General features: G+C 44.8%; 1 protein-coding gene across 1 annotated transcript; it reads left to right on the forward strand.

Annotated features, from left to right (window-relative positions):
- LOC143767804 (zonadhesin-like) lies at positions 1-27,096 on the forward strand. Its single transcript, XM_077256324.1, has 9 exons — positions 1-121; positions 473-536; positions 889-927; positions 1,730-2,089; positions 10,860-10,892; positions 23,338-23,378; positions 23,730-23,793; positions 24,028-24,066; positions 26,635-27,096. The coding sequence occupies exons 2-9, from the start codon at positions 500-502 to the stop codon at positions 26,994-26,996; spliced, it is 975 nt and encodes a 324-aa protein (XP_077112439.1). The 5' UTR covers positions 1-121; positions 473-499; the 3' UTR covers positions 26,997-27,096.

Below are 27,096 nucleotides of genomic sequence, written 5' to 3' on the forward strand. Positions count from 1 at the left end.
GATGATGACATTATACACAGGTCACAGATCACACCCTCGCCGCTCCTAACCTTACGGTATATAAGATGCTGCACTTGTAGGATCCGACATCACCAGGAGCCGTGTGCCGTGCATCCTCCAGGTAGGTACTGAAACTTCTGCTCTTACTGTATTAAAAGGTTTATCCCGTCCCATAAAATGTAGAAAGAGTCAGAAGCTGGAGACCTTTGTAAAGAGCTCCTCTTCCTTGGTGCTCCCCATTTATTTAAAAAGCTGGCATGTAATACCACATTTCTCCTCCAGTGGCCGCTGTGGGGAATTGAGAAGCTGCACCTCCATCAATCAGTTGATTATAGGGATGGCTTCATTCTAAGAAGGCTTTTCGCAAATTAGACTAATCTTTTAAGTGTTATCTCAAACATTTATTAGCAAGAGAAAAAAACTCAATAGCTGATATTGTCTCATTCTAATCCATGCAACTGATAATTTACAGAAAAACAGTGGAACATCATCGCTAAACATGGGGCGAACATCTGCAGTGCTGCTGGCATCCCTGAGTGAGTTACATGCGTTATATATCTGTACATTGTATTATACTATAGATATATTCATATATATATTAGGAGGGGGCATAATGTTTATCTAGTTGCACTGCAAGCATCATGACATCCCATTTTCCTTGGCTCTTTTTATTGTATATTTTGCAGTAGAAATATTATTATTATTTCTCGTATTATTATTTGTAATTAGTTAATTATTTATATTATTATTATTATTATTATTGTTATTTATCGTATTATTATTCGTATTTATTTAATTATTTGTATTATTCTTATTTATCGTATTATTGTTTATTTATTTTATTATTTATATTATTATTATTTATTTTTATTTATTATTATTTTGCAGCTCTGCTCTTCATAGCAATCATTGTTCCATCAGCAGCCAGTAAGTATTTGATATTCTCTATGTTATATATGATGTCCTACTTGTATCATGATGATTATTATTGTAAGGATTTGATTTTAGCTAATTTTCCCGGGAGCTTCCCGTGGCCCACAGTGACAACTCGTGCTTAGAGCTGTTGTCACATCCCTTCCCCCACTTGTACTCTTCTTTTGTCAGAAGGCTTTACATAAATATCTTATCTAAAAGTGGAATCTGGAAATGGAAACTGAGGAGAAAATTGATACATTGTGTCATATCCATTATACAGGCTTCCTTCTTTGTGTCCTGTGCCAGGCCATTAGGTGGCATAACACATTGTATCAGTTTTGTCCAGATTTGGAGACACTATGTACTATATTTTTTTACATGAAAATAATTTTTTTTATCAGGTTTTATTAAACATTTTGAGCCCTTTTGCTTTTACAGGCTCTTTGTTTCATCACACACTCAATATTTTATTTGGTCTGTGGTCATAGATCAGCTGAGAGAAGCTAAAAAAAGACATAAAAGAGTTACACACTCCTGGTCACAATGTCACCGTGAGCTGACTGATGAATTCTCAGTTAACTCTTTTCCTTCTGCAGACCTGATCCAGAGCACGTCCTCTTTATCCACAGACCCCCAAATATTTATGTAACAATGTTTATTATTGACAAAACAAGACAGAGATGGAGGCTGCTCCTCACACATATTAGGCTTCTGCAGCTTTTGGTTTAGGACTTATTATTGTTTTTTCTCTATGAGCGGAAGCACCGGACAAACGCTAAAATGCTCCTTATTGTTTCCATCTTATCTTTTGCAGCCAGATGTAAAGCAGGCGAGGTGTATAATGGTTGTGGGAGCGCCTGTCCGCCGTCCTGTAGTAACAGGAGTCCTATATGTGCTACTGCGTGTAAATCCGGATGTTTCTGCAAGAATGGCACAATAAGGAACGACAAGGGTGAATGTGTGAAGGTGGAAAAATGCTGCAGTGGGAACACCGAGTACCAGGAATGTGGCAATGACTGTCCCAACACCTGTGCGGCATTCAGGAGTCCGGAACCAGTAGTGTGCACATTTCAGTGTTCTACCGGCTGCTTCTGCAAACGCGGATACAAGCAACTGCCTAACAGCAAGAAATGTGTCCTTCCCAAGTACTGCCCCAAAGGTAGTTACACCTATTAAATCTGCCACTTTATGTCTTTGTAACAACTGAAACATTTAAAGTGACTTTGTCAGAATTTTAAGGAGGCGTCTAATATAAATAAAGTGATTGGCTAACCTCATTGTTTTTATCTGAATCAGGACTTCTACATACACAGATCTCTGACCAATCAGATTGTCGTCAATGTAGATAGTTTTATAGGTGAACCTGAATCAGGGTTTATCCCTTGGTTGCACTTCAGGAGCCCACCTCCATGCTTCTTCTTCGCTGAGTTGCAGTGCGCTCCTTCTTGATTGACAGTTCACACAAATATCATCATTGCACCACTGGCCCAAACTGTGCGCTCTCCAATGCTTCGCCTCTGCAGAGCGGTGCAGCAATTCCTGCTTACAAGCTCAGTACAGGAGTGTTTGTAGGCACTGCCAGTAATGGCCGGTATGCTCAGCAATGAGCAAAGTTCATAAAAATTATAATAATTATTCAATTAGACATATTTTTGAAAAAGATAATAATATCACTTTAAAGTTGATGGTGGCACCTTACACACTACAGACTTTGTTGCCAACCCATAAAGCGGCCATGTATGGGAAATAGTTACAACAAACTTTCATGGACTCCAGTCGCCAGATTGATCACATTTCCCTTGGTTAGTATAAGGCAGCAGCTTTCATGTCCATGTGGTAATGAGGCAGCGACCCAAGATAGTTCAACATAAATGCCTTTATTTTTGCAACCTCTAAAAATAAACTGAAACATTTTCCTCCATGCGATGATAATGTATAATATGATTTTTAGTTTTCCCTGTTAGCACACATACTGTGGGCTCTGACCCCCCTTCTCTCTGTGTTTCTGCTTGCTGAGATATGTGTGTGTGGATCCCAAATCCCTCATGGCCCCAACCACAAGAATTTTTATTGCACCTGTAGCCGCACAAATCTCCTTCAAGTACCAGCTGAAACTGGTCTAGTCTCTCTCAAAAGACATGAGGCTCTTTGTTCTATTAAAATAAGATATTGGGCCACCGATTTGGGCTAGAAAAATAAGGAGTATATATTGCTAACTTCCATAGGTAGATCTGTCAAACACTGTAAGAGCAAGCAGCTAAACACATCGAGTACAAAGTGTGGATTTCTCCGAAACCGTGTGGAACAACTAGGACGAATTTGTATCATCAGAAAGCCAATTTAAGTAAGAGGAATGATGGGTGTGCTGTGATTCTGATATGTTCTCAAGCTAAGATATGAGAATTACAAGTATTGTTGGTAAAAACTGTACATCTGAGGAGAGGGGAGGACAATGGTAACTCAAAACCCTTTAAGTGATGTCACAAGCCTGCAGTTATAAATTGCTGCTCTCGACCCAGCCTTCATTCTTCCCTGGGACCTCACCACAGAAGACAATCTCATGAATTGGGACATTTGGGGCTCCGCCCACCAGCATGGTTTGCCTGTAATGACCTAAGCAATATGAGTTTATCTTCCTTTAATCCATGTTTATTTTTATAATTGCTTTATGTATGTATGCCTTTTATAAACTCTGCCTAATCTTTTATGGAGTAAAATATATAAAATACTATCTTTGTTCTCCTGCTCTAAAACGTACCCTAAGTCTTCTGAAGTTAATTACGCTACTAATTTGGGTTGGCTCGAACCCCTCCCTGTGAGAAATCAGAGCTGGTGGCAGTGAAGTGTACTCTGGGCTAGGCAGGTGAGCTGGCAGTGACGGAACGGGGTTTTATAAGCTATTGTGTGGCTGCGGCCTGAGCATTTATAATTCCCTCGCTGCAGTGTGCCTGCTAGCCAGTCCACAGTGAAGCGGCCCGTCCGGCGACTAATTATCCCAGGTGCAGTTCTCTGACTGACCTGAGGGTAAGGGGGGGCGCCAGAGAGCTGCAAGTTCCAAACCGGAATAGTCTCCGCTATTAACAGTTCTATAGACCCATTAGGGAATAACAGAAGTAAAACATACACCTGTTGTGAATTTGGATTCTGGGCTCCCCCGGTGGCTACTGGTGGAATTGAACTTGTGACATCATCTTCCCTGTTCACCTGTTCTGATTAGATCTGGGTGTCGCTATATTACCTGGCTTCTCTGTTAGATGCTTGCCGGTCAACAATGTTATCAGAAGCCTCTCTGTGCTTGTTCCTGCTCCCAGACATCTACTAGATAAGTTGGACATTCGTCCATGTTTTGTTTTTGTATTTTGGTTCCAGTTCACAGCTGCAGTTTCGTTACTGTGTCTGGAAAGCTCTTGTTGATCAGGAATTGCCACTCTGGTATTATGAGTTAATGCCAGAGTCCTAAAGTAATTTCTGGATGTGTTTTGTTAGGGTTTTCTACTGACCATGAAAGTATGCTTTCTGTCTTCTGCTATCTAGAAAGCGGACCTCAAATTTGCTAAAACTATTTTCCTGCTGCGTTTGTTGTTTCATCTCATATCACCGCCAATATATGTGGGGGGCTTCTGTCTCCTTTTGGGCATTTCTCTAGAGGTGAGTCAGGTCTTATATTTCCCTCTGCTAGCATTATTTAGTTCTCCGGCCGGCGCTGGGCATATAGGGATAAAAAGTAGGACATGCTACCTGGCTACTTCTAGATGATGCGGTAGGTTTAGTTCATGGTCAGTACAGTTACATCTTCCAAGAGCTTGTTCCTATAGAGGCTTATGCTAGTTCTCTGGCCATGGAGATCATGACAGTTTGACCGGCCCACTAAAGGGTTAAAATCCTTGGCTGAGAAAGGAGAGAAATAAGAAGTCTGCTGAGAGTTTTTTTTTTTTTTTTCCTCTGTGCTCTTAATTGGATCACTTGCCAGTCTGTCTATGCTGCAGTCTTTCTTTTTTTTCTCTCTCCTTATAATCTTTGAATGGCTTTGTGTTCACCTGTTAATAATGGATCTTCAGAGTGTAACTGCAGGTTTGAATAATCTCACCACGAAAGTACAAAATTTGCAAGATTTTATTATTCATGCTCCGGTATCTGAGCCGAGAATTCCTTTGCCGGAATTCTTCTCAGGGAATAGATCTAGCTTTCAGAATTTTAGAAATAATTGTAAGCTATTTTTGTCCCTGAAATCTCGTTCTGCTGGAGACTCTGCACAGCAGGTTGGGATTGTGATTTCCTTGCTCCGCGGCGACCCTCAAGACTGGGCTTTTGCATTGGCACCAGGGGATCCTGCGTTGCGCAATGTGGATGCGTTTTTTTTGGCCTTGGGCTTGCTGTATGAGGATTTGGTGCTGGGACTGCCATGGCTGCAGTCTCACAACCCAGTCCTTGACTGGAGAGCTATGTCTGTGTTGAGCTGGGGATGTAAGGGGACTCATGGGGACGTACCTTTGGTGTCCATTTCATCATCTATTCCCTCTGAAATCCCTGAGTTCCTGTCTGATTATCGTGACGTCTTTGAAGAACCCAAGCTGGGTTCACTACCTCCGCACCGTGAGTGCGATTGTGCTATAGATTTAATTCCGGGTAGTAAATACCCAAAGGGTCGTTTATTTAATCTGTCTGTGCCTGAACATACTGCTATGCGAGAATATATAAAGGAGTCCTTGGAAAAGGGACATATTCGTCCATCGTCATCTCCCTTAGGAGCCGGTTTTTTCTTTGTGTCAAAAAAAGACGGCTCTTTGAGACCATGTATTGATTATCGGCTTTTGAATAAAATCACGGTTAAATATCAATACCCATTGCCGTTGCTGACTGATTTGTTTGCTCGCATAAAGGGGGCCAAGTGGTTCTCTAAGATTGATCTCCGTGGGGCGTATAATTTGGTGCGGATCAGGCAGGGGGATGAGTGGAAAACCGCATTTAATACGCCCGAGGGCCACTTTGAGTATTTGGTGATGCCTTTTGGTCTTTCTAATGCCCCTTCAGTCTTCCAGTCCTTTATGCATGATATTTTCCGCGATTTTTTGGATAAATTTATGATAGTGTATCTGGATGATATTCTGATTTTTTCGGATGACTGGGACTCTCATGTCCGGCAAGTTAAGAGGGTTTTTCAGGTTTTGCGGTCTAATTCTCTGTGTGTCAAGGGTTCTAAGTGCGTTTTTGGGGTTCAGAGAATTTCCTTTTTGGGATATATTTTTTCTCCCTCTTCCATTGAGATGGATCCTGTCAAGGTTCAAGCTATTTGTGATTGGACGCAGCCCTCTTCTCTTAAAAGTCTTCAGAAATTTTTGGGCTTTGCCAACTTTTATCGTCGATTTATTTCTGGTTTTTCGGATGTCGTTAAGCCATTGACCGATTTGACTAGACAGGGTGCTGATGTTGCTAATTGGTCCCCTGATGCTGTGGAGGCCTTTCAGGAGCTTAAGCGCCGTTTTTCTTCTGCCCCTGTGTTGCGTCAGCCTGATGTGACTCTTCCTTTTCAGGTTGAGGTCGACGCTTCTGAGATCGGAGCTGGGGCAGTGTTGTCGCAGAAAAGTTCTGACTGCGCCGTGATGAGGCCTTGTGCCTTCTTTTCCCGTAAATTTTCGCCCGCTGAGCGGAATTATGATGTTGGGAATCGGGAGCTTTTGGCCATGAAGTGGGCGTTTGAGGAGTGGCGCCATTGGCTCGAGGGGGCCAGACATCAGGTGGTGGTATTGACTGACCACAAAAATTTGATTTATCTTGAGACCGCCAGGCGCCTGAATCCTAGACAGGCGCGCTGGTCATTATTTTTTTCTCGGTTTAATTTTGTGGTATCGTACCTACCAGGTTCTAAGAATGTTAAGGCGGATGCCCTTTCTAGGAGTTTTGAGCCTGATTCACCTGGCAACTCTGACCCCACAGGTATTCTTAAGGAGGGAGTTATCTTGTCAGCTGTTTCTCCAGACCTGCGGCGGGCCTTGCAGGAGTTTCAGGCGGATAGACCGGATCGTTGTCCGCCTGATAGGCTGTTTGTTCCTGATGATTGGACCAGTAAAGTCATCTCTGAGGTGCATTCTTCTGCGTTGGCAGGTCATCCTGGAATTTTTGGTACCAGGGATTTGGTGGCAAGATCCTTCTGGTGGCCTTCCCTGTCACGAGATGTGCGAGGCTTTGTGCAGTCTTGTGACGTTTGTGCTCGGGCCAAGCCTTGTTGTTCTCGGGCTAGTGGATTATTGTTGCCCTTGCCTATTCCTAAGAGGCCTTGGACACACATCTCGATGGATTTTATTTCAGATCTGCCTGTTTCTCAGAAGATGTCTGTCATCTGGGTGGTGTGTGACCGTTTTTCTAAGATGGTTCATTTGGTTCCCCTGCCCAAATTGCCTTCTTCTTCCGAGTTGGTGCCCCTGTTTTTTCAAAATGTTGTTCGTTTGCATGGTATTCCTGAGAATATCGTTTCTGACAGAGGAACCCAATTTGTGTCTAGATTTTGGCGGGCATTTTGTGCTAGGATGGGCATAGATTTGTCTTTTTCGTCTGCTTTTCACCCTCAGACTAATGGCCAGACCGAGCGGACTAATCAGACCCTGGAGACATATCTGAGGTGTTTTGTGTCTGCTGACCAGGATGATTGGGTTGCTTTTTTGCCATTGGCGGAGTTCGCCCTCAATAATCGGGCCAGCTCTGCCACCTTGGTTTCCCCGTTTTTCTGTAATTCGGGGTTCCATCCTCGATTTTCCTCCGGTCAGATGGAATCCTCGGATTGTCCTGGAGTGGATGCGGTGGTGGAGAGATTGCATCATATCTGGGGGCAGGTGATGGACAATTTAAAGTTGTCCCAGGAGAAGACTCAGCTTTTTGCCAACCGTCACCGTCGTGTTGGTCCTCGGCTTTGTGTTGGAGATTTGGTGTGGTTGTCTTCTCGTTTTGTCCCTATGAGGGTCTCATCTCCTAAGTTTAAGCCTCGGTTCATCGGTCCGTATAAAATATTGGAGATTCTTAACCCTGTTTCCTTCCGTTTGGACCTCCCTGCATCCTTTTCTATTCATAACGTTTTTCATCGGTCGTTATTGCGCAGGTATGAGGCACCGGTTGTGCCTTCCGTTGAGCCTCCTGCTCCGGTGTTGGTTGAGGGTGAGTTGGAGTACGTTGTGGAAAAAATCCTAGACTCCCGTGTTTCCAGACGGAGACTCCAGTATCTGGTCAAGTGGAAGGGATACGGCCAGGAGGATAATTCTTGGGTCACTGCATCTGATGTTCATGCCTCTGATCTGGTTCGTGCCTTTCATAGGGCCCATCCTGATCGCCCTGGTGGTTCTGGTGAGGGTTCGGTGCCCCCTCCTTGAGGGGGGGGTACTGTTGTGAATTTGGATTCTGGGCTCCCCCGGTGGCTACTGGTGGAATTGAACTTGTGACATCATCTTCCCTGTTCACCTGTTCTGATTAGATCTGGGTGTCGCTATATTACCTGGCTTCTCTGTTAGATGCTTGCCGGTCAACAATGTTATCAGAAGCCTCTCTGTGCTTGTTCCTGCTCCCAGACATCTACTAGATAAGTTGGACATTCGTCCATGTTTTGTTTTTGTATTTTGGTTCCAGTTCACAGCTGCAGTTTCGTTACTGTGTCTGGAAAGCTCTTGTTGATCAGGAATTGCCACTCTGGTATTATGAGTTAATGCCAGAGTCCTAAAGTAATTTCTGGATGTGTTTTGTTAGGGTTTTCTACTGACCATGAAAGTATGCTTTCTGTCTTCTGCTATCTAGAAAGCGGACCTCAAATTTGCTAAAACTATTTTCCTGCTGCGTTTGTTGTTTCATCTCATATCACCGCCAATATATGTGGGGGGCTTCTGTCTCCTTTTGGGCATTTCTCTAGAGGTGAGTCAGGTCTTATATTTCCCTCTGCTAGCATTATTTAGTTCTCCGGCCGGCGCTGGGCATATAGGGATAAAAAGTAGGACATGCTACCTGGCTACTTCTAGATGATGCGGTAGGTTTAGTTCATGGTCAGTACAGTTACATCTTCCAAGAGCTTGTTCCTATAGAGGCTTATGCTAGTTCTCTGGCCATGGAGATCATGACATACACCATAAAATAACAAACTTTATTAAATCTCATTAAAAAACGGGCATATAAATATCAACCCATGTGAGAAAAAATTAGTCACACCCCTATAGATACACGTCCGCTCAGACTGATGGGTCACGTTGATCTAAATAAATACCAGGTCAAATCCAAAGCTACTCGCCCTATAAGCCTCCTTGCCTCGGACTGCGGAGGGTGGCGCCCTATATATAGATGACAGTGGCGCCCCCACGGCAGCTGTCCCTACAAGACCCTAGAAGTCCCTTAGCATAAATCAAGTACAAGCTATAGGGGTGTGACTATTTTATTCTCACTTTGGTCGATATATTGGGTTTTTAATGAGATTTAATAAAGTTTTATATTTTAGGGTGTATGTTATACTTCTGTGTACAGACTCACACAGACCTGGATTACACAACTTTGCTGCTTGCAGAACCAAATACTGACACACCGAACCTTTACCTGAAAGTTTAAATAAGAATGGTGGATATGGGCCACTGCTAAGACCCGGAGTGGAGGGAGAGATCCGTCCCACCACCATCGTACAGATCTCTCCAAAAATAAAAGCCCATGTCAAGTGTGAGGATCTGAAGTTGTGGGATGCAATAATCACCTAGGCAGGTTAATGATGCAACTATTTTTTATTCAAAAGAGTTTATAATGGCGGCGCAAAGTGTCACCACTATAGTAGATTCCTGCAGCACTACCAACAAACCTCCACAATAAGTTTGTAAGACTTAACAAAATATACACTCACCGGCCACTTTATTAGGTACACCATGCTAGTAACGGGTTGGACCCCCTTTTGCCTTCAGAACTGCCTCAATTCTTCGTGGCATAGATTCAACAAGGTGCTGGAAGCATTCCTCAGAGATTTTGGTCCATATTGACATGATGGCATCACACAGTTGCCGCAGATTTGTCGGCTGCACATCCCAAAGATGCTCCATACAAGGCAGGATGGATCCATGCTTTCATGCTGTTTACGCCAAATTCTGACCCTACCATCCGAATGTCGCAGCAGAAATCGAGACTCATCAGACCAAGCAACGTTTTTCCAATCTTCTACTGTCCAATTTCGATGAGCTTTTACAAATTGTAGCCTCAGTTTCCTGTTCTTAGCTGAAAGGAGTGGTACCCGGTGTGGTCTTCTGCTGCTGTAGCCCATCTGCCTCAAAGTTCGACGCACTGTGCGTTCAGAGATGCTCTTAGGCCTACCTTGGTTGTAACGGGTGGCGATTTGAGTCACTGTTGCCTTTCTATCAGCTCGAACCAGTCTGCCCATTCTCCTCTGACCTCTGGCATCAACAAGGCATTTCCGCCCACAGAACTGCCGCTCACTGGATTTTTTTTCTTTTTCGGACCATTCTCTGTAAACCCTAGAGATGGTTGTGCGTGAAAATCCCAGTAGATCAGCAGTTTCTGAAATACTCAGACCAGCCCTTCTGGCACCAACAACCATGCCACGTTCAAAGGCACTCAAATCACCTTTCTTCCCCATACTGATGCTCGGTTTGAACTGCAGGAGATTGTCTTGACCATGTCTACATGCCTAAATGCACTGAGTTGCCGCCATGTGATTGGCTGATTAGAAATTAAGTGTTAACAAGAAGTTGGACAGGTGTACCTAATAAAGTGGCCGGTGAGTGTATATATAAACTAGCGGAACCAGAAGAACAAACGTTAAAATATCCTGTTTAAAAGCCAAATGACCCTTAAGGGGAGAGACTGACAGTAGAGGTCCCTTTGTCCAATATACCGCGGTTCTACTCGCGGTGCATACACTGCAAAAAAGGTTTATGGAGGCACTTAGAAGATTTTCTTACCTCCGTTGTTTTTCTGAACAGTCTCGGACGTTGGACCTTTTCAAAGGCTTTCCGGTAAGTAGAAATGTTGTAGGCTGGTGGCTGCCCCGGCCGGCGGCAAGCCACCATGCAATATCTCCGGGTGGAGACGGGGTCCTGCAGAGCCGATGCCGCGTGTGCTGGCGGCGGTGAGTATAACCGGTGCGCAGGACCTGAGTGACGTAGTGTGTCACGTGACCGTAAGCCCCGGTGAGTGAGTACGAAGTGCAGCTAGGATCACACAACCAACGCGTTTCGGAGACACCTGTCTCCTTCCTCAGGGTTGATCCCTGCCTCGTACTCATCATCCTTTATAGCTGCGTGTCTAATAAACTCATCTATTGAAAGCCAAAGAGTTCCACGCCCATATTCAGACCTCTTGGTGCGATAGTATCCAGAAGAAAGATCCATTTTGTCTCTGCCCGTGACATTGTTTTTATAAAGTCGCCACCTCTCCAGTGGCGATGTACCACTGCTATGCCAGTCATTTTCATCCCTTGTACTGTCCCGCCATGATGTTCTAAGAAGTGTTGAGAGAGTGGGTGACCCAAAAATGTATTCTTAATATTACAAATATGCTCACTTATCCTGGTTTTTAAGGGTCGTTTAGTTCTTCCCACATAGAATTTGCCGCATGGGCAATTGGACAAAGGGACCTCTGCTGTCAGTCTCTCCCCTTAAGGGTCATTTGGCTTTTAAACAGGATAGTTTAACGTTTGTTCTTCTGGTTCCGCTAGTTTTTCCAGCGCATACCTATATATACCGTGTGTATATATATACATATATAACTATTTTTTATTACTTACGTCCAATGGTTTTACAATAAATCCAGGTAGATAGCCAAAATATTTTGTCTCCAGTCCACGCCAATTTTGGCTCCAGTTACTGATCCTGAGTTACATCCTGTATTAAACTCCAGAGCTGCACTCACTATTCTGCTGGTGCTGTCACTGTGTACATACATTACTGATCCTCAGTTACATCCTGTATTATACCCCAGAGCTGCACTCACTATTCTGCTGGTGCAGTCAGTGTGTACATACATTACTGATCCTGAGTTACATTCTGTATTATACCCCAGAGCTGCACTCACTATTCTGCTGGTGCAGTCACTGTGTACATACATTACATTACTGATCCTGAGTTACATCCTGTATTATATCCCAGAGCTGCACTCACTATTCTGCTGGTGCAGTCACTGTGTACATACATTACATTACTGATCCTGAGTTACATCCTGTATTATACCCCAGAGCTGCACTCACTATTCTGCTGGTGCAGTCACTGTGTACATACATTACATTACTGATCCTGAGTTACATCCTGTATTATACCCCAGAGCTGCACTCACTATTCTGCTGGTGCAGTCACTGTGTACATACATTACATTACTGATCCTGAGTTACATCCTGTATTATATGCCAGAGCTGCACTCACTATTCTGCTGGTGCAGTCACTGTGTACATACATTACATTACTGATCCTGAGTTACATCCTGTATTATACTCCAAAGCTGCACTCACTATTCTGCTGGTGCAGTCACTGTGTACATACTGTTAGGGCTAGCGGAACGCACCAAATTATAAGAGAGATGGTATAAGGTGCGTTCGCAGCCCGGGGTCCACTGTGCAGAGATGGAACCTGCTGCTGAGTAATGACGGACTATATGGCGGTACAATGTGGATACACACACGGGTTAACTTCACCCTGTGTGAAGGAAGCAAACCCTGTTGCGTCACAGGGCCGTGGTACCGCACCAAGAGCGCAAGCAAGGAGTCTCAGGACTCTATTCCAAGACACTGGATTAGAGTACTTACAGACCACTTGCGCTCAACACCACAACTGGGGTGTCAAAGTAACAGAATAACTTAAAGCACAAGAGTGTGTGCTGTGCCGCTTTGGCGGATGCCACTAACCACCCAGACTTGGGATAGGAAAGCGCTCTATAAGCGCACGGCGCCGCACTGGCGGCTACAGCAGTAGACGCTGTATCATGTTTCTTTATGTTGACAGCTAGTCGGGAGCTAGACAGCAAGCATCCACCTTTCGCGAGCAGTCATACACAAGGGAGGGGATATTAAAGAACGACTTGCACTCATCAACACACACACGTATACAAATGTACACTAGCGCATGGCCGTGCGGTCATGCGAAGCTTATATAGCTGCAGCACGTACAGGACCTTCCAAAAAGGACCAATGGAAAGCTGCCACAGAAGTTCAGCACCTTCAGGACCTTCCTGGAGGACCAATTGGATCAGCTGCAGTATCTGAGCATGTGACCTTCGATCTCCAATGATCTAGGACAGTCCCAAAAGCGTCTGCTCGCCGCTGCCCAGCATTGGCTTTAATGGCAGAAGCTGGAAAAGCAGCAGTAACTCTATGCACAGAGTGAGACTGAGCAAGACCCCTGGACCGACGTCTCTGCTGAGCAGACTCCACTGTGGCTGGAGAAGAATGGGAGACTGCAGCGGAGATGGCTCGAGATTCCCCCTGTGCAGAGGCGGGAACTCGACACCTAACATGGCCCCCCTTCTTGGACCTCGCTACGCTCGAAGGCAGCAATGAGCTTGAATGTGTTCAGCAGACTCCCAGGACCTGTCCTCTGGGCCATAACCCTTCCAATCCACCAAATAGAATTTTTTGCCACGTGCCACCTTGCACCCCAAAATAGCGTTCACCTCGTAATCATCCGTAGACGAACCCGATGTCCCGGCAGATGACTCGGAAAACCGGGACATGTATACGGGCTTCAAGAGGGACACATGAAAGGTGTCGGTGATACCCAGGCGTGGAGGAAGGGCCAGACGGTAGACCACAGGGTTAACGTGTTCGAGGACCTTAAAGGGACGCAAGTAGCGAGGTGCAAACTTAGTGGACTCAACTCGCAGCCTGATGTTACGGGCGGAGAGCCACACCAAGTCGCCAGGAGCAAAGGTCGGAGCGGGGCGCCGATGAGCATCGGCGGAGGACCTCATTCTCTCCTTGGAGGCCCGAATGGCATCCTGAGTGCGATCCCAAATGTCCCGTGCCTTCACAGCCCAGTCTGCCACCCTGGAGTCAGCGGAAGACACAGGCATGGGCACAGGGACGCTGGCCGTAATTTAGGAGGAATGGAGTCTGACCGGTGGAGTCAGCTACAGCGTTGTTAAGCGCAAACTCTGCCCACTGTAGCAAGGATGCCCAGTCATCCTGCCTGGCAGAAACAAAATGTCGTAAATATGTGACCAGGGTCTGGTTGGCCCTCTCAACCAACCCATTCGTCTCGGGATGATAAGCCGAGGAGAGATTCAACTCAATACTGACAAGACGACAAAGCTCTCTCCAGAATCGAGACGCAAACTGGGGACTCCGGTCACTGACAATTTTGTCCGGCATACCGTGTAGGCAAAAAATATGTTTGATAAACAACACTGCCAGAGCCCGTGCAGAAGGCAGCCGTGGAAGAGGCACCAAGTGCACCATCTTGGAAAAATGGTCGGTGATCACCCATATAATGGTGCAGTTACGAGACTTGGGTAAGCCCACCACAAAGTCCATCCCGACCATCTCCCAGGGCCTGTCCGCCACCGGCAGGGGGTAAAGCAACCCAGCTGGCCGTTGCCTGTTATGACCCCAATGGCGAGGGTCTCAGAGGAACGTGGAAGTCTGCAGAATACAAAAATCCAGCTCATAGGGCAGTGGTAACTGGGTTGACCATATATCTACTCCTAACGCCAACACTAGAAGTAGCCGGGGATCATTCCTACGTTGATTCTAGATGACATGCGCCAGCCGGAGAATCTAGCTACCCCTAGTAGAGGAAAACAAAGACCTTTCTTGCCTCCAGAGAAGGGGACCCCAAAGCTGGATAGAAGCCCCCCACAAATAATGGCGGTGAGGTAAGAGGAAATGACAAACACAGAAATGAACCAGGTTTAGCACAGAGAGGCCCGCTTACTGATAGCAGAATAAAGAAAGGTAACTTATATGGTCAACAAAAACCCTATCAAAATCCACACTGGAAATTCAAGAACCCCCGAACCGTCTAACGGTCCGGGGGGAGAACACCAGTCCCCTAGAGCTTCCAGCAAAGGTCAGGATATAGATTTGGAACAAGCTGGACAAAAATACAAAACCAAAACAAATAGCAAAAAGCAAAAGGCAGACTTAGCTGATATAACTGGAACCAGGATCAGTAGACAAGAGCACAGCAGACTAGCTCTGATAACTACGTTGCCAGGCATTGAACTGAAGGTCCAGGGAGCTTAAATAGCAACACCCCTAACTAACGACCCAGGTGCGGATAAAAGGAATGACAGAAAAACCAGAGTCAAAAAACTAGTATCCACTAGAGGGAGCAAAAAGCAAATTCACAACAGTACCCCCCCCTTAGTGAGGGGTCACCGAACCCTCACCACGACCACCAGGGCGATCAGGATGAGCGGCATGAAAGGCACGAACTAAATCGGCCGCATGAACATCAGAGGCGACCACCCAGGAATTATCCTCCTGACCATAGCCCTTCCACTTGACCAGGTACTGAAGCCTCCGCCTGGAGAGGCGAGAATCCAAGATCTTCTCCACCACGTACTCCAACTCGCCCTCAACCAACACCGGAGCAGGAGGCTCAGCAGAAGGAACTACAGGCACAATGTACCGCCGCAACAAGGACCTATGAAATACATTGTGAATAGCAAACGACACAGGAAGATCCAGATGAAAAGATACAGGATTAAGGATTTCCAATATCTTGTAAGGCCCAATAAAACGAGGTTTAAATTTGGGAGAGGAGACCTTCATAGGAACAAAGCGGGAAGAAAGCCACACCAAATCCCCAACGCGTAGTCGGGGACCCACACCGCGGCGGCGGTTGGCAAAGCGCTGAGCCTTCTCCTGTGACAACTTCAAGTTGTCCACCACATGATTCCAGATCTGCTGCAACCTATCCACCACAGAATCCACCCCAGGACAGTCAGAAGGCTCCACATGACCCGAAGAAAAGCGAGAATGGAAACCAGAGTTGCAGAAAAAAGGCGAAACCAAGGTGGCGGAACTAGCCCGATTATTAAGGGCAAACTCAGCCAACGGCAAGAATGTCACCCAATCGTCCTGATCAGCAGAGACAAAACACCTCAAATAAGCCTCCAAAGTCTGATTGGTTCGCTCCGTCTGTCCATTAGTCTGAGGATGGAAAGCAGACGAAAACGACAAATCAATGCCCATCCTACTACAAAAGGATCGCCAGAACCTGGAAACGAACTGGGATCCTCTGTCTGACACAATATTCTCAGGGATGCCGTGCAAACGAACCACGTTCTGGAAAAACACAGGAACCAGATCGGAAGAGGAAGGCAGCTTAGGCAAAGGAACCAAATGGACCATCTTGGAGAAGCGATCACATATCACCCAGATAATGGACATGCCCTGAGATAGCGGAAGATCAGAAATGAAATCCATGGAGATATGTGTCCAAGGTCTCTTCGGGACAGGCAAGGGCAAGAGCAAACCGCTGGCACGAGAACAGCAAGGCTTAGCTCGAGCACAAGTCCCACAGGACTGCACAAATGACCGCACATCCCTTGACAAGGAAGGCCACCAAAAGGACCTGGCCACCAGATCTCTGGTGCCAAAAATTCCCGGGTGACCTGCCAACACCGAGGAATGAACCTCGGAAATGACTCTGCTGGTCCACTTATCCGGGACAAACAGTCTGTCAGGTGGACAAGACTCAGGCCTATCAGCCTGAAATCTCTGCAACACACGTCGCAGATCCGGAGAAATAGCTGACAAGATAACTCCATCTTTAAGAATACCAACAGGATCAGCGACTCCAGGAGCATCAGGCACAAAGCTCCTAGAAAGAGCATCGGCCTTCACATTCTTTGAACCTGGTAAATACGAGACAACAAAATCAAAGCGGGAGAAAAACAATGACCAGCGGGCCTGTCTCGGATTAAGGCGTTTAGCAGACTCGAGATACATCAGATTTTTGTGATCAGTCAAGACCACCACACGATGCTTAGCACCCTCGAGCCAATGACGCCACTCCTCAAATGCCCATTTCATGGCCAACAACTCCCGATTGCCCACATCATAATTTCGCTCGGCAGGCGAAAACTTCCTAGAGAAAAAGGCACAAGGTTTCATAACAGAGCAACCAGGGCCTCTCTGCGACAAAACGGCCCCTGCCCCAATCTCCGAAGCATCCACCTCAACCTGAAAGGGAAGTGAGACGTCAGGCTGGCACAAAACAGGCGCCGAAGTAAACCGGCGTTTCAACTCCTGGAAAGCCTCCACGGCAGCAGGAGCCCAGTTAGCTACATCGGAGCCCTTCTTGGTCATATCCGTCAAAGGTTTCACAATGCTAGAAAAATTAGCGATAAAACGACGGTAGAAGTTAGCGAAGCCCAAGAACTTCTGAAGACTCTTAACTGACGAGGGCTGAGTCCAATCAAGAATAGCTCGGACCTTGACTGGGTCCATCTCCACAGCAGAAGGGGAAAAAATGAACCCCAAAAAGGGAACCTTCTGTACACCAAAGAGACACTTTGAGCCCTTGACAAACAAAGAATTTTCACGCAAAATTTTAAAGACCAACCTGACCTGCTCCACATGCGAATCCCAATTATCAGAAAAAACCAAAATATCATCCAGATAAACAATCAAAAATTTATCCAGATACTTCCGGAAAATGTCATGCATAAAGGACTGAAAAACTGAAGGCGCATTGGAGAGCCCAAAAGGCATCACCAAGTACTCAAAATGACCTTCGGGCGTATTGAATGCGGTTTTCCATTCATCACCTTGCTTAATGCGCACAAGGTTGTACGCACCACGAAGGTCTATCTTGGTGAACCACTTGGCACCCTTAATCCGGGCAAACAAGTCAGACAACAGCGGTAAAGGATACTGAAATTTGACAGTGATCTTATTTAAAAGCCGATAATCAATACAAGGTCTCAAAGATCCGTCCTTTTTTGCCACAAAAAAGAATCCCGCACCAAGAGGGGAAGAAGACGGACGAATATGTCCTTTTTCCAGAGACTCCTTGATATATGAACGCATAGCGGTATGTTCAGGTACCGACAGATTAAACAGTCTTCCCTTAGGAAATTTACTGCCTGGGATCAAATCTATAGCACAGTCACAGTCCCTATGAGGAAGCAGTGCACTGGACTCAGACTCACTGAAGACATCCTGATAATCAGACAAATACTCCGGAACTTCCGAAGGCGTAGAAGAAGCAATAGACACAGGCAGGGAATCCTCATGAATACCACGACAGCCCCAACTTGAGACTGACATAGCCTTCCAGTCCAGGACTGGATTATGGGTCTGTAACCATGGCAGCCCCAAAACGACCAAATCATGCATTTTATGTAAAACCAGGAAACGTATCACCTCGCGGTGTTCAGGAGTCATGCACATGGTAACCTGAGTCCAATACTGCGGTTTATTTGCTGCCAATGGTGTAGCATCAATACCCCTAAGAGGAATAGGATTTTCTAATGGTTCAAGAGTAAATCCACAGCGCTTAGCAAATGAGAGATCCATGAGACTCAGGGCAGCACCTGAATCTACAAACGCCATGACAGGATAAGATGACAGTGAGCAAATCAAAGTTACAGACAGAATAAATTTAGGTTGCAAATTACCAACGGTGACAGGACTAACAACCTTAGCTATACGTTTAGAGCATGCTGAGATAACATGTGTAGAATCACCACAGTAGTAGCACAAGCCATTCCGGCGTCTATGAATTTTCCGCTCATTTCTAGTCAGGATTCTATCACATTGCATTAAATCAGGTGTCTGTTCAGACAACACCATGAGGGAATTTGCGGTTTTTCTATCACATTGCACCGAATTAGGTGTCTGTTCAGACAACACCATGAGGGAATTTGCGGTTTTGCGCTCCCGCAACCGCCGGTCAATTTGAATAGCCAGTGCCATAGTATCATTCAGACCTGCGGGAATGGGAAAACCCACCATAACATTCTTAATGGCTTCAGAAAGGCCATTTCTAAAATTAGCGGCCAGTGCACACTCGTTCCAATGTGTCAGCACGGACCATTTCCGAAATTTTTGGCAATACACTTCAGCCTCGTCCTGCCCCTGAGACATAGACAGCAAGGCCTTTTCTGCCTGAATCTCAAGATTGGGTTCCTCATAAAGTAAACCGAGCGCCAGAAAAAACGCATCAAGATCAGCCAATGCCGGATCTCCTGGCGCCAGCGAAAAAGCCCAATCCTGAGGGTCGCCCCGTAAGAACGAAATAACAATTTTTACTTGCTGAGCAGAATCTCCTGATGAACAGGGTCTCAGGGACAAAAACAATTTACAATTATTCACGAAATTCCTAAACTTAAACCTGTCTCCGGAAAACAGTTCAGGAATCGGTATTTTAGGTTCTGACCTAGGATTTCTGATAACATAGTCTTGTATGCCCTGCACACGAGTAGCCAGCTGGTCCACACTTGTAATCAAGGTCTGGACATTCATGTCTGCAGCAAGCATAGCCACTCTGAGGTAAAGGGGAAGGAGAAAGAAAAAAAAAAAAAAAAACTCAGAATCTTCTTTCTTATAATCCCTCTTCTGCAATGCATTAAACATTTAATACTGGCCTGGCAAACTGTTATGACCCCAATGGCGAGGGTCTCAGAGGAACGTGGAAGTCTGCAAAATACAAAAATCCAGCTCATAGGGCAGTGGTAACTGGGTTGACCATATATCTACTCCTAACGCCAACACTAGAAGTAGCCGGGGATCATTCCTACGTTGATTCTAGATGACACGCGCCAGCCGGAGAATCTAGCTACCCCTAGTAGAGGAAAACAAAGACCTTTCTTGCCTCCAGAGAAGGGGACCCCAAAGCTGGATAGAAGCCCCCCACAAATAATGGCGGTGAGGTAAGAGGAAATGACAAACACAGAAATGAACCAGGTTTAGCACAGAGAGGACCGCTTACTGATAGCAGAATAAAGAAAGGTAACTTATATGGTCAACAAAAACCCTATCAAAATCCACACTGGAAATTCAAGAACCCCCGAACCGTCTAACGGTCCGGGGGGAGAACACCAGTCCCCTAGAGCTTCCAGCAAAGGTCAGGATATAGATTTGGAACAAGCTGGACAAAAATACAAAACCAAAACAAATAGCAAAAAGCAAAAGGCAGACTTAGCTGATATAACTGGAACCAGGATCAGTAGACAAGAGCACAGCAGACTAGCTCTGATAACTACGTTGCCAGGCATTGAACTGAAGGTCCAGGGAGCTTAAATAGCAACACCCCTAACTAACGACCCAGGTGCGGATAAAAGGAATGACAGAAAAACCAGAGTCAAAAAACTAGTAACCACTAGAGGGAGCAAAAAGCAAATTCACAACAGTTGCCGAGGAGACTTGTTTTTGGTGCAAGAGACACACGCCCGAACATAGTCTGCAACGTCGCGAGCCATATGCGGCCACCAATAGCTCCTCGCCAGTAGCTCAGATGTCCTTTTGGACCCAAATTGTCCACCCACCCTGGACGAGTGAGCCCAAGAGAGAACCTCTGGACGCAGATTGGATGGTACAAAAGTCTTGCCCGGAGGCACAGACTCGAGCTAAACCGGGGCTACAGTTCTCAGACTCTCGGTGGGGACAATAAGCCGATGCTCCTCTTCCTCCTCCTCAGATGATACAACGGAGCGAGAGAGAGCATCGGCACGAATGTTCTTCTCCCTGGAAAGAAAATGGAGGGTGAAATGGAACCGGGAGAAGAACAAGGACCACCTTGCCTGACAAGAATTTAACCGCTGGGCTGTCTGCAGGTACACCAAATTCTTGTGATCTGTGAAGACTTGGAAGGGACAGCGAACTCCCTCCAAGAGATGTCTCCACTCCGAGAAGGCCAACTTCATGGCTAGCAACTCCCTGTCCCCGATGGAATAATTCCTCTCTGCTGGTGAGAAGGTCTTAGAAAAGAAGAAGCAAGGATGCCCAGAGCTGCCCTCACTATTCTGCTGGTGCAGTCGCTGTGTACATACACTCACCGGCCACTTTATTAGGTACACCATGCTAGTAACGGGTTGGACCCCCTTTTGCCTTCAGAACTGCCTCAATTCTTCGTGGCATAGATTCAACAAGGTGCTGGAAGCATTCCTCAGAGATTTTGGTCCATATTGACAAGATGGCATCACACAGTTGCCGCAGATTTGTCGGCTGCACATCCCAAAGATGCTCCATACAAGGCAGGATGGATCCATGCTTTCATGTTGTTTACGCCAAATTCTGACCCTACCATCCGAATGTCGCAGCAGAAATCGAGACTCATCAGACCAAGCAACGTTTTTCCAATCTTCTACTGTCCAATTTCGATGAGCTTGTACAAATTGTAGCCTCAGTTTCCTGTTCTTAGCTGAAATTAGTGGTACCCGGTGTGGTCTTCTGCTGCTGTAGCCCATCTGCCTCAAAGTTCGACGCACTGTGTGTTCAGAGATGCTCTTAGGCCTACCTTGGTTGTAACGGGTGGCGATTTGAGTCACTGTTGCCTTTCTATCAGCTCGAACCAGTCTGCCCATTCTCCTCTGACCTCTGGCATCAACAAGGCATTTCCGCCCACAGAACTGCCGCTCACTGGATTTTTTTTCTTTTTCGGACCATTCTCTGTAAACCCTAGAGATGGTTGTGCGTGAAAATCCCAGTAGATCAGCAGTTTCTGAAATACTCAGACCAGCCCTTCTGGCACCAACAACCATGCCACGTTCAAAGGCACTCAAATCACCTTTCTTCCCCATACTGATGCTCGGTTTGAACTGCAGGAGATTGTCTTGACCATGTCTACATGCCTAAATGCACTGAGTTGCCGCCATGTGATTGGCTGATTAGAAATTAAGTGTTAACAAGAAGTTGGACAGGTGTACCTAATAAAGTGGCCAGTGAGTGTACATTACATTACTGATCATGAGTTGCTCCCTGTATTATTTCCTGCCCTTTGTTATCCCAGACCTCTCCTGGATATTAGTAGGGGTGCTGTTGGCCTTTGAATATTAGAATAAATCAGGAAACTTTTTCTTTTTAATAAAAATGACTGGGTCGAATTTTTGAAATCTGACGTGTCGCGTTCTGATAAACATACTACCCATGCCCATTTCCCCTAAGCAGGGAATGAGCAACACTTCACATAGCGATAGAACTTACTAATCCTATAGTCTCTGCACTATATCCAGGATAAGAAGTGTTTGCAAAAAGTTTATAAAACAAATATCTTTATTATAAACCGCTCTAAAAATACATGTCAATGCAGATAAAAAAATAGACAAGGTGCCTCAAACGAGCCACATATACACAGGAGGTCAGCTAGAGCATGACGCTCATATACAATGGAAAATATGGCTGGTTTGAGGCACCTTGCTTATTTTTTTATCTGCATTTACATGTATTTTTAGAGCTGTTTATAATAAAGATATTTGTTTTATAAACATTTTGCCAACACTTCTTAATCTAGATATAGTGCAGAGACTATAGGATTAGTATGTTCTATGTGTCACTTTATGTAGCAATAACTCTTTAATGTTCCTACACATCCCATTGATTTTGAGACTTTTCTTTTCGTGACACATTATACTTTATCATAAAGGCAAAATATCAGAAATTCAACAAAAAGAAATGCAATTTTCAAGCTTTGAATGATTATCCCTTTAATCCAGATGGTCACACAAACAAAATAATTAAAAAAAAAAATTTCCCTCGTTTGCTTTACATTCGCCCCTTTGGTAAAATGTTGTTTTATTTTCTTAACATTTTAGAAGGTTTTAAAAATGTAGCAATACGTTTAAATTCTTTTCAGGTTAATTTACAAACCTAATTTTTTCAGGGACCGATTCAGTTTTGAAATTACTTTGTGGGTTCTATATATTGGAATCCCCCGAAAGTGACAGCATTGTGAAAACAGCGCCCCTCACCGTGTTCCAGATTGCTTTCTGGTAGTTTGTTAACCCTTCATGCAAACTGAAATAAAAGGAATGAAAACACAAAATTTTTTACCACCTAAACGTTTCTAACTTCTGAACAGTCCGCTGTCATTTACCCATGAATTGCCATCGCAAAAATCAGGACCCCAAGGTCAAAATCTCAGGGTGCCGAAGGGGTTAAAGAGGAAGCCCCCCCCCACTCTGTTAACCATCGAGGGGCTGTAGTCACTATTGACAGCAGTATTTAAGGGGTTAAACATCCGTGGTCGGTGATCGTAAATGATGCAGCTATAGAATACTGCTGACCGGTGCTGGGTTGTCGCCCGTCGGGGGATGCTAGGGTCAGTTTGAAGTCGTATTGGTGGTCACTAAGGGGTTAAAGTTGCATAATCTTCTGATCTTGCAATTCTCGATGTTGATTTTCCGGTTTGCTGTTGGCGCATTCACTAGTTGCATGTTGTTAGATGATGATGACATTATACACAGGTCACAGATCACACCCTGGCCGCTCCTAACCTTACGGTATATAAGATGCTGCACTTGTAGGATCCAGCATCACCAGGAGCCGTGTGCCGTGCATCCTCCAGGTAGGTACTGAAACTTCTGCTCTTACTGTATTAAAAGGTTTATCCCGTCCTATAAAATGTAGAAAGAGTCAGAAGCTGGAGACCTTTGTAAAGAGCTCCTCTTCCTTGGTGCTCCCCATTTCGTTACAAAGCTGGCATGTAATACCACATTTCTCCTCCAGTGGCCGCTGTAGAGAATTGAGAAGCTGCACCTCCATCAATCAGTTGATTATAGGGACAGCTTCATTCTAAGAAGGCTTTTCGCAAATTAGACTAATGTTTTAAGTGTTATCTCAAACATTTATTAGCAAGAGAAAAATGCTCAATATCTGATGTTTTCTCACTCTAATCCATGCAACTGATAATTTACAGAAAAACAGTGGAACATCATCGCTAAACATGGGGCGAACATCTGCAGCGCTGCTGGCATCCCTGAGTGAGTTGCATGCGTTATATATCTGTACATTGTATTATACTATACAATATGTATATTAGGAGGGGGCATAACGTTTATCTAGTTGGACTGCAAACATCATGACATCTCATTTTCTTTGGGTCTTTTTATTGTATATTTTGCAGTACAAATATTATTATTATTTATCGTATTATTGTTAATTTTATGATTTATTTATATTATTATTATTTCTATTTATCTATTATTATTTTGCAGCTCTGCTCTTCATAGCGATCATTGTTCCATCAGCAGCCAGTAAGTATTTGATATTCTCTATAATATACATGATGTCCTACTTTGTATCATGATGATTATAATATAAGGTTTGATTTTAGCTATTTTTCCCGGGAGCTTCCCGTGGGCCACAGTGACAACTCGTGCTTAGAGCTGTTGTCACATCCCTTCCCCCACTTGTACTCTTCTTTTTGTAGGAAGGATTTAGATAAAACTCTTATCTAAAAGTGGAATCGGAACACTAGAGAAAACTGATACATTGTGTCATATCCATTATACAGGCTTTCTTCTTTGTGTCCTGTGCCAGGCCATTAGGTGGCATAACACATTGTATTAGTTTTGTCCACATTTGGAGACACTATGTACCATATTTTTTTACATGAAAATAGTTTTTGCAATCAGGTTTTATTAAACGTTTTGAGCCATTTTGCTTCTACAGGCTCTTTGTTTCATCACACACTCAATTTTCATTTGGTCTGTGGTCATAGATCACCTGAGAGAAGCTAAAAAAAGACATAAAAGAGTTACACACTCCTGGTCACAATGTCACCATGAGCTGACTTCTCAGTTAACTCTTTCTGCAGCTAGAGAAGGCAGCTCCCATTAAAATTGTTATAGATTAAATCTGTGTGAATGTACATATAGTGTAGAGCAGGTGTGTTAATATTCTCACTGTCAGGAATCCCACCGCGCTGCCACCAATATGGCAGGGTTCACGGGGAGGATACCTGTATCATCCCCCACCACTCACACCAATTTGTCATGAACCGGGGTTGTTTGGTTGCCCCTGGTTCTATCTGAAGGGGATTTATCTATATCCCACTTCCCAGTTCCAGTTTGGAACTTGCAGCTCTCTGTTTCCCCCCTTACCTTCAGGTCAGTCAGGGTACTGCACCTAGGGTAATTAGTCGCCAGAAAGGCTGCCTGCTATGTACTGGCTATTGGGCACGCTGCAACAAGGGCAATATAACTACTCCCACTCAGGCGGGAACAATAATTATCAATACCGCCAGTCGCTGCAAAGACTCCCAATTGCACAGGACAAATTCTGCTGCCACCAGCTCCAATTTCTTAATTATTAATTGGTCCGGAGCCAACCCAGATTAGTAGCGTAATTCATTTCAGGGGACGCGACAGTCATTATAGAGCAAAGAGAGACAAGCTAGTAATTTTATATTTTACTCAAAAAAAAAGGTAAGCAGTGTTTACAGAAGTATACAAAGATATTATAAAGAAGACAAATATCATATGTACAATACAATTACAAATAAAGTGGGATTAAAGTTGAAAAAGAACACTTACATTTCTTTATGTCATCTATCTCATGGCCGACCGTGTGCTGTGGAGGATGGGCACACATCTAGATGCATAGCATGCATCTGTATATCAGCTAGACCCCAGACAAAAACACTGAAGACTGCTTGCTTCCCTCACTTATTTCCTAGCCTAAACCCAAGACACTCCCCCTGTGGTGACCTCAGTTAGAGGCTGAAACCTCCGCTTTACTTAGCATTATGAAAACCCATCATCCCACATATCTTGGCGTAGGAACCTCATGGAAAGATGGCACCCATGTTGTTATGCTCAGCATGCCATAGGGATTTGTTTAAGTATTAACATGGGGTAGCTGGGTGACCCAGATACGTAGTAATCCGTTTCTCAATTGTGCTGGTTCTGGAACCTAGAAAATTCACTGGCTGATAGTTCTACCGAAGCCCATGTCAAAAATGTATTTGTCCAACTTCTATCATTAATCGGTGCTATGGTATTTACATTTGCAAGGACAGAGAAATCTGGGGGGTTCCCATGTGCTCCTACTTGTACTTTCACTTTGAAGCCATAAAAATTCTTGGGGGAGGAAGGAAATGAGGGGTTTTGGATAACACACTGGCAGAGGGAGAAGAGGGGTGTCAGAAAGGCCCACAGCATGTGTCCGAAAAGCCATGAAACTGTTAGGTAGATACTCAAACATGGCATGTTCACATTATCGTGACACTCACCAATTGCCGTCTTCTCTAGTGTTCAGTGCCGCTCTGGTCGTCTTCTCAGTCCTATAACTAAAGTTCCAGTTCTCTGAATCTTGTATGAGTTGGAAGTTGTGAACGAGGCTCCGTAGGTTTACATTGTGACATATGGAGCCCTGTATGATCCGGCTAGATAGAAAAGTGACCAGAATAGGACAGAGCGGCACTGGACACCACAGAAGACAGCGATCGGTGAGTATACAATACACCTACACTACATATTACATTCACACACATAACCCATAACCATAGAAACAGGAGGGTTTCTTTAAGTAAATAAAAACTCCCAAAGGTTGTAGGACCCCTTAATGAAGTCATAGTGAGTGCAGTTCACCCTCTTATCCTGCAGAGCTGATCCAGAGCACGTCTTTATCCACAGACCCCCAAATATTTATGTAACAATGTTTATTATTGACAAAACAAGACAGAGATGGAGGCTGCTCCTCACACATATTAGGCTTCTACAGCTTTTGGTTTAGGACTTATTATTGTTTTTTTCTCTATGAGCGGAAGCACCGGACAAACATTAAAATGCTCCTTATTGTTCTCGTCTTATATTTTGCAGCCAGATGTAAAGCAGGCGAGGTGTATAATGGTTGTGGGAGCCCCTGTCCGCCGTCCTGCAGTAACAGGAGTCCTATATGTGCTGATATGTGTAAATCCGGATGTTTCTGCAAGAATGGCACAATGAGGAACGACAAGGGTGAATGTGTGAAGGTGGAAAAATGCTGCAGTGGGAACACCATCTTCAAGGAATGTGGCAATAACTGTCCCAACACCTGTGCGGACTATAACAGTCCAGGTCCAGTAATGTGCCCAAAGTACTGTACTTCCGGCTGCTTCTGCAAACCCGGATACAAGCAACTGCCTAACAGCAAGAAATGTGTCCTTCCCAAGTACTGCCCCAAAAATGGTAACACCTATTAAATCTGCCACTTTATGTTTCTGTAACAACTGATACATTTAAAGTGACTTTGTCTGATTTTGAAGGAGGTGTCTTATATAAATAAAGTGATTGGCTAACCTC

The sequence above is a fragment of the Ranitomeya variabilis genome, chromosome 4 (assembly GCF_051348905.1).
Source record: "Ranitomeya variabilis isolate aRanVar5 chromosome 4, aRanVar5.hap1, whole genome shotgun sequence".
Lineage (NCBI taxonomy): Eukaryota > Metazoa > Chordata > Amphibia > Anura > Dendrobatidae > Ranitomeya > Ranitomeya variabilis.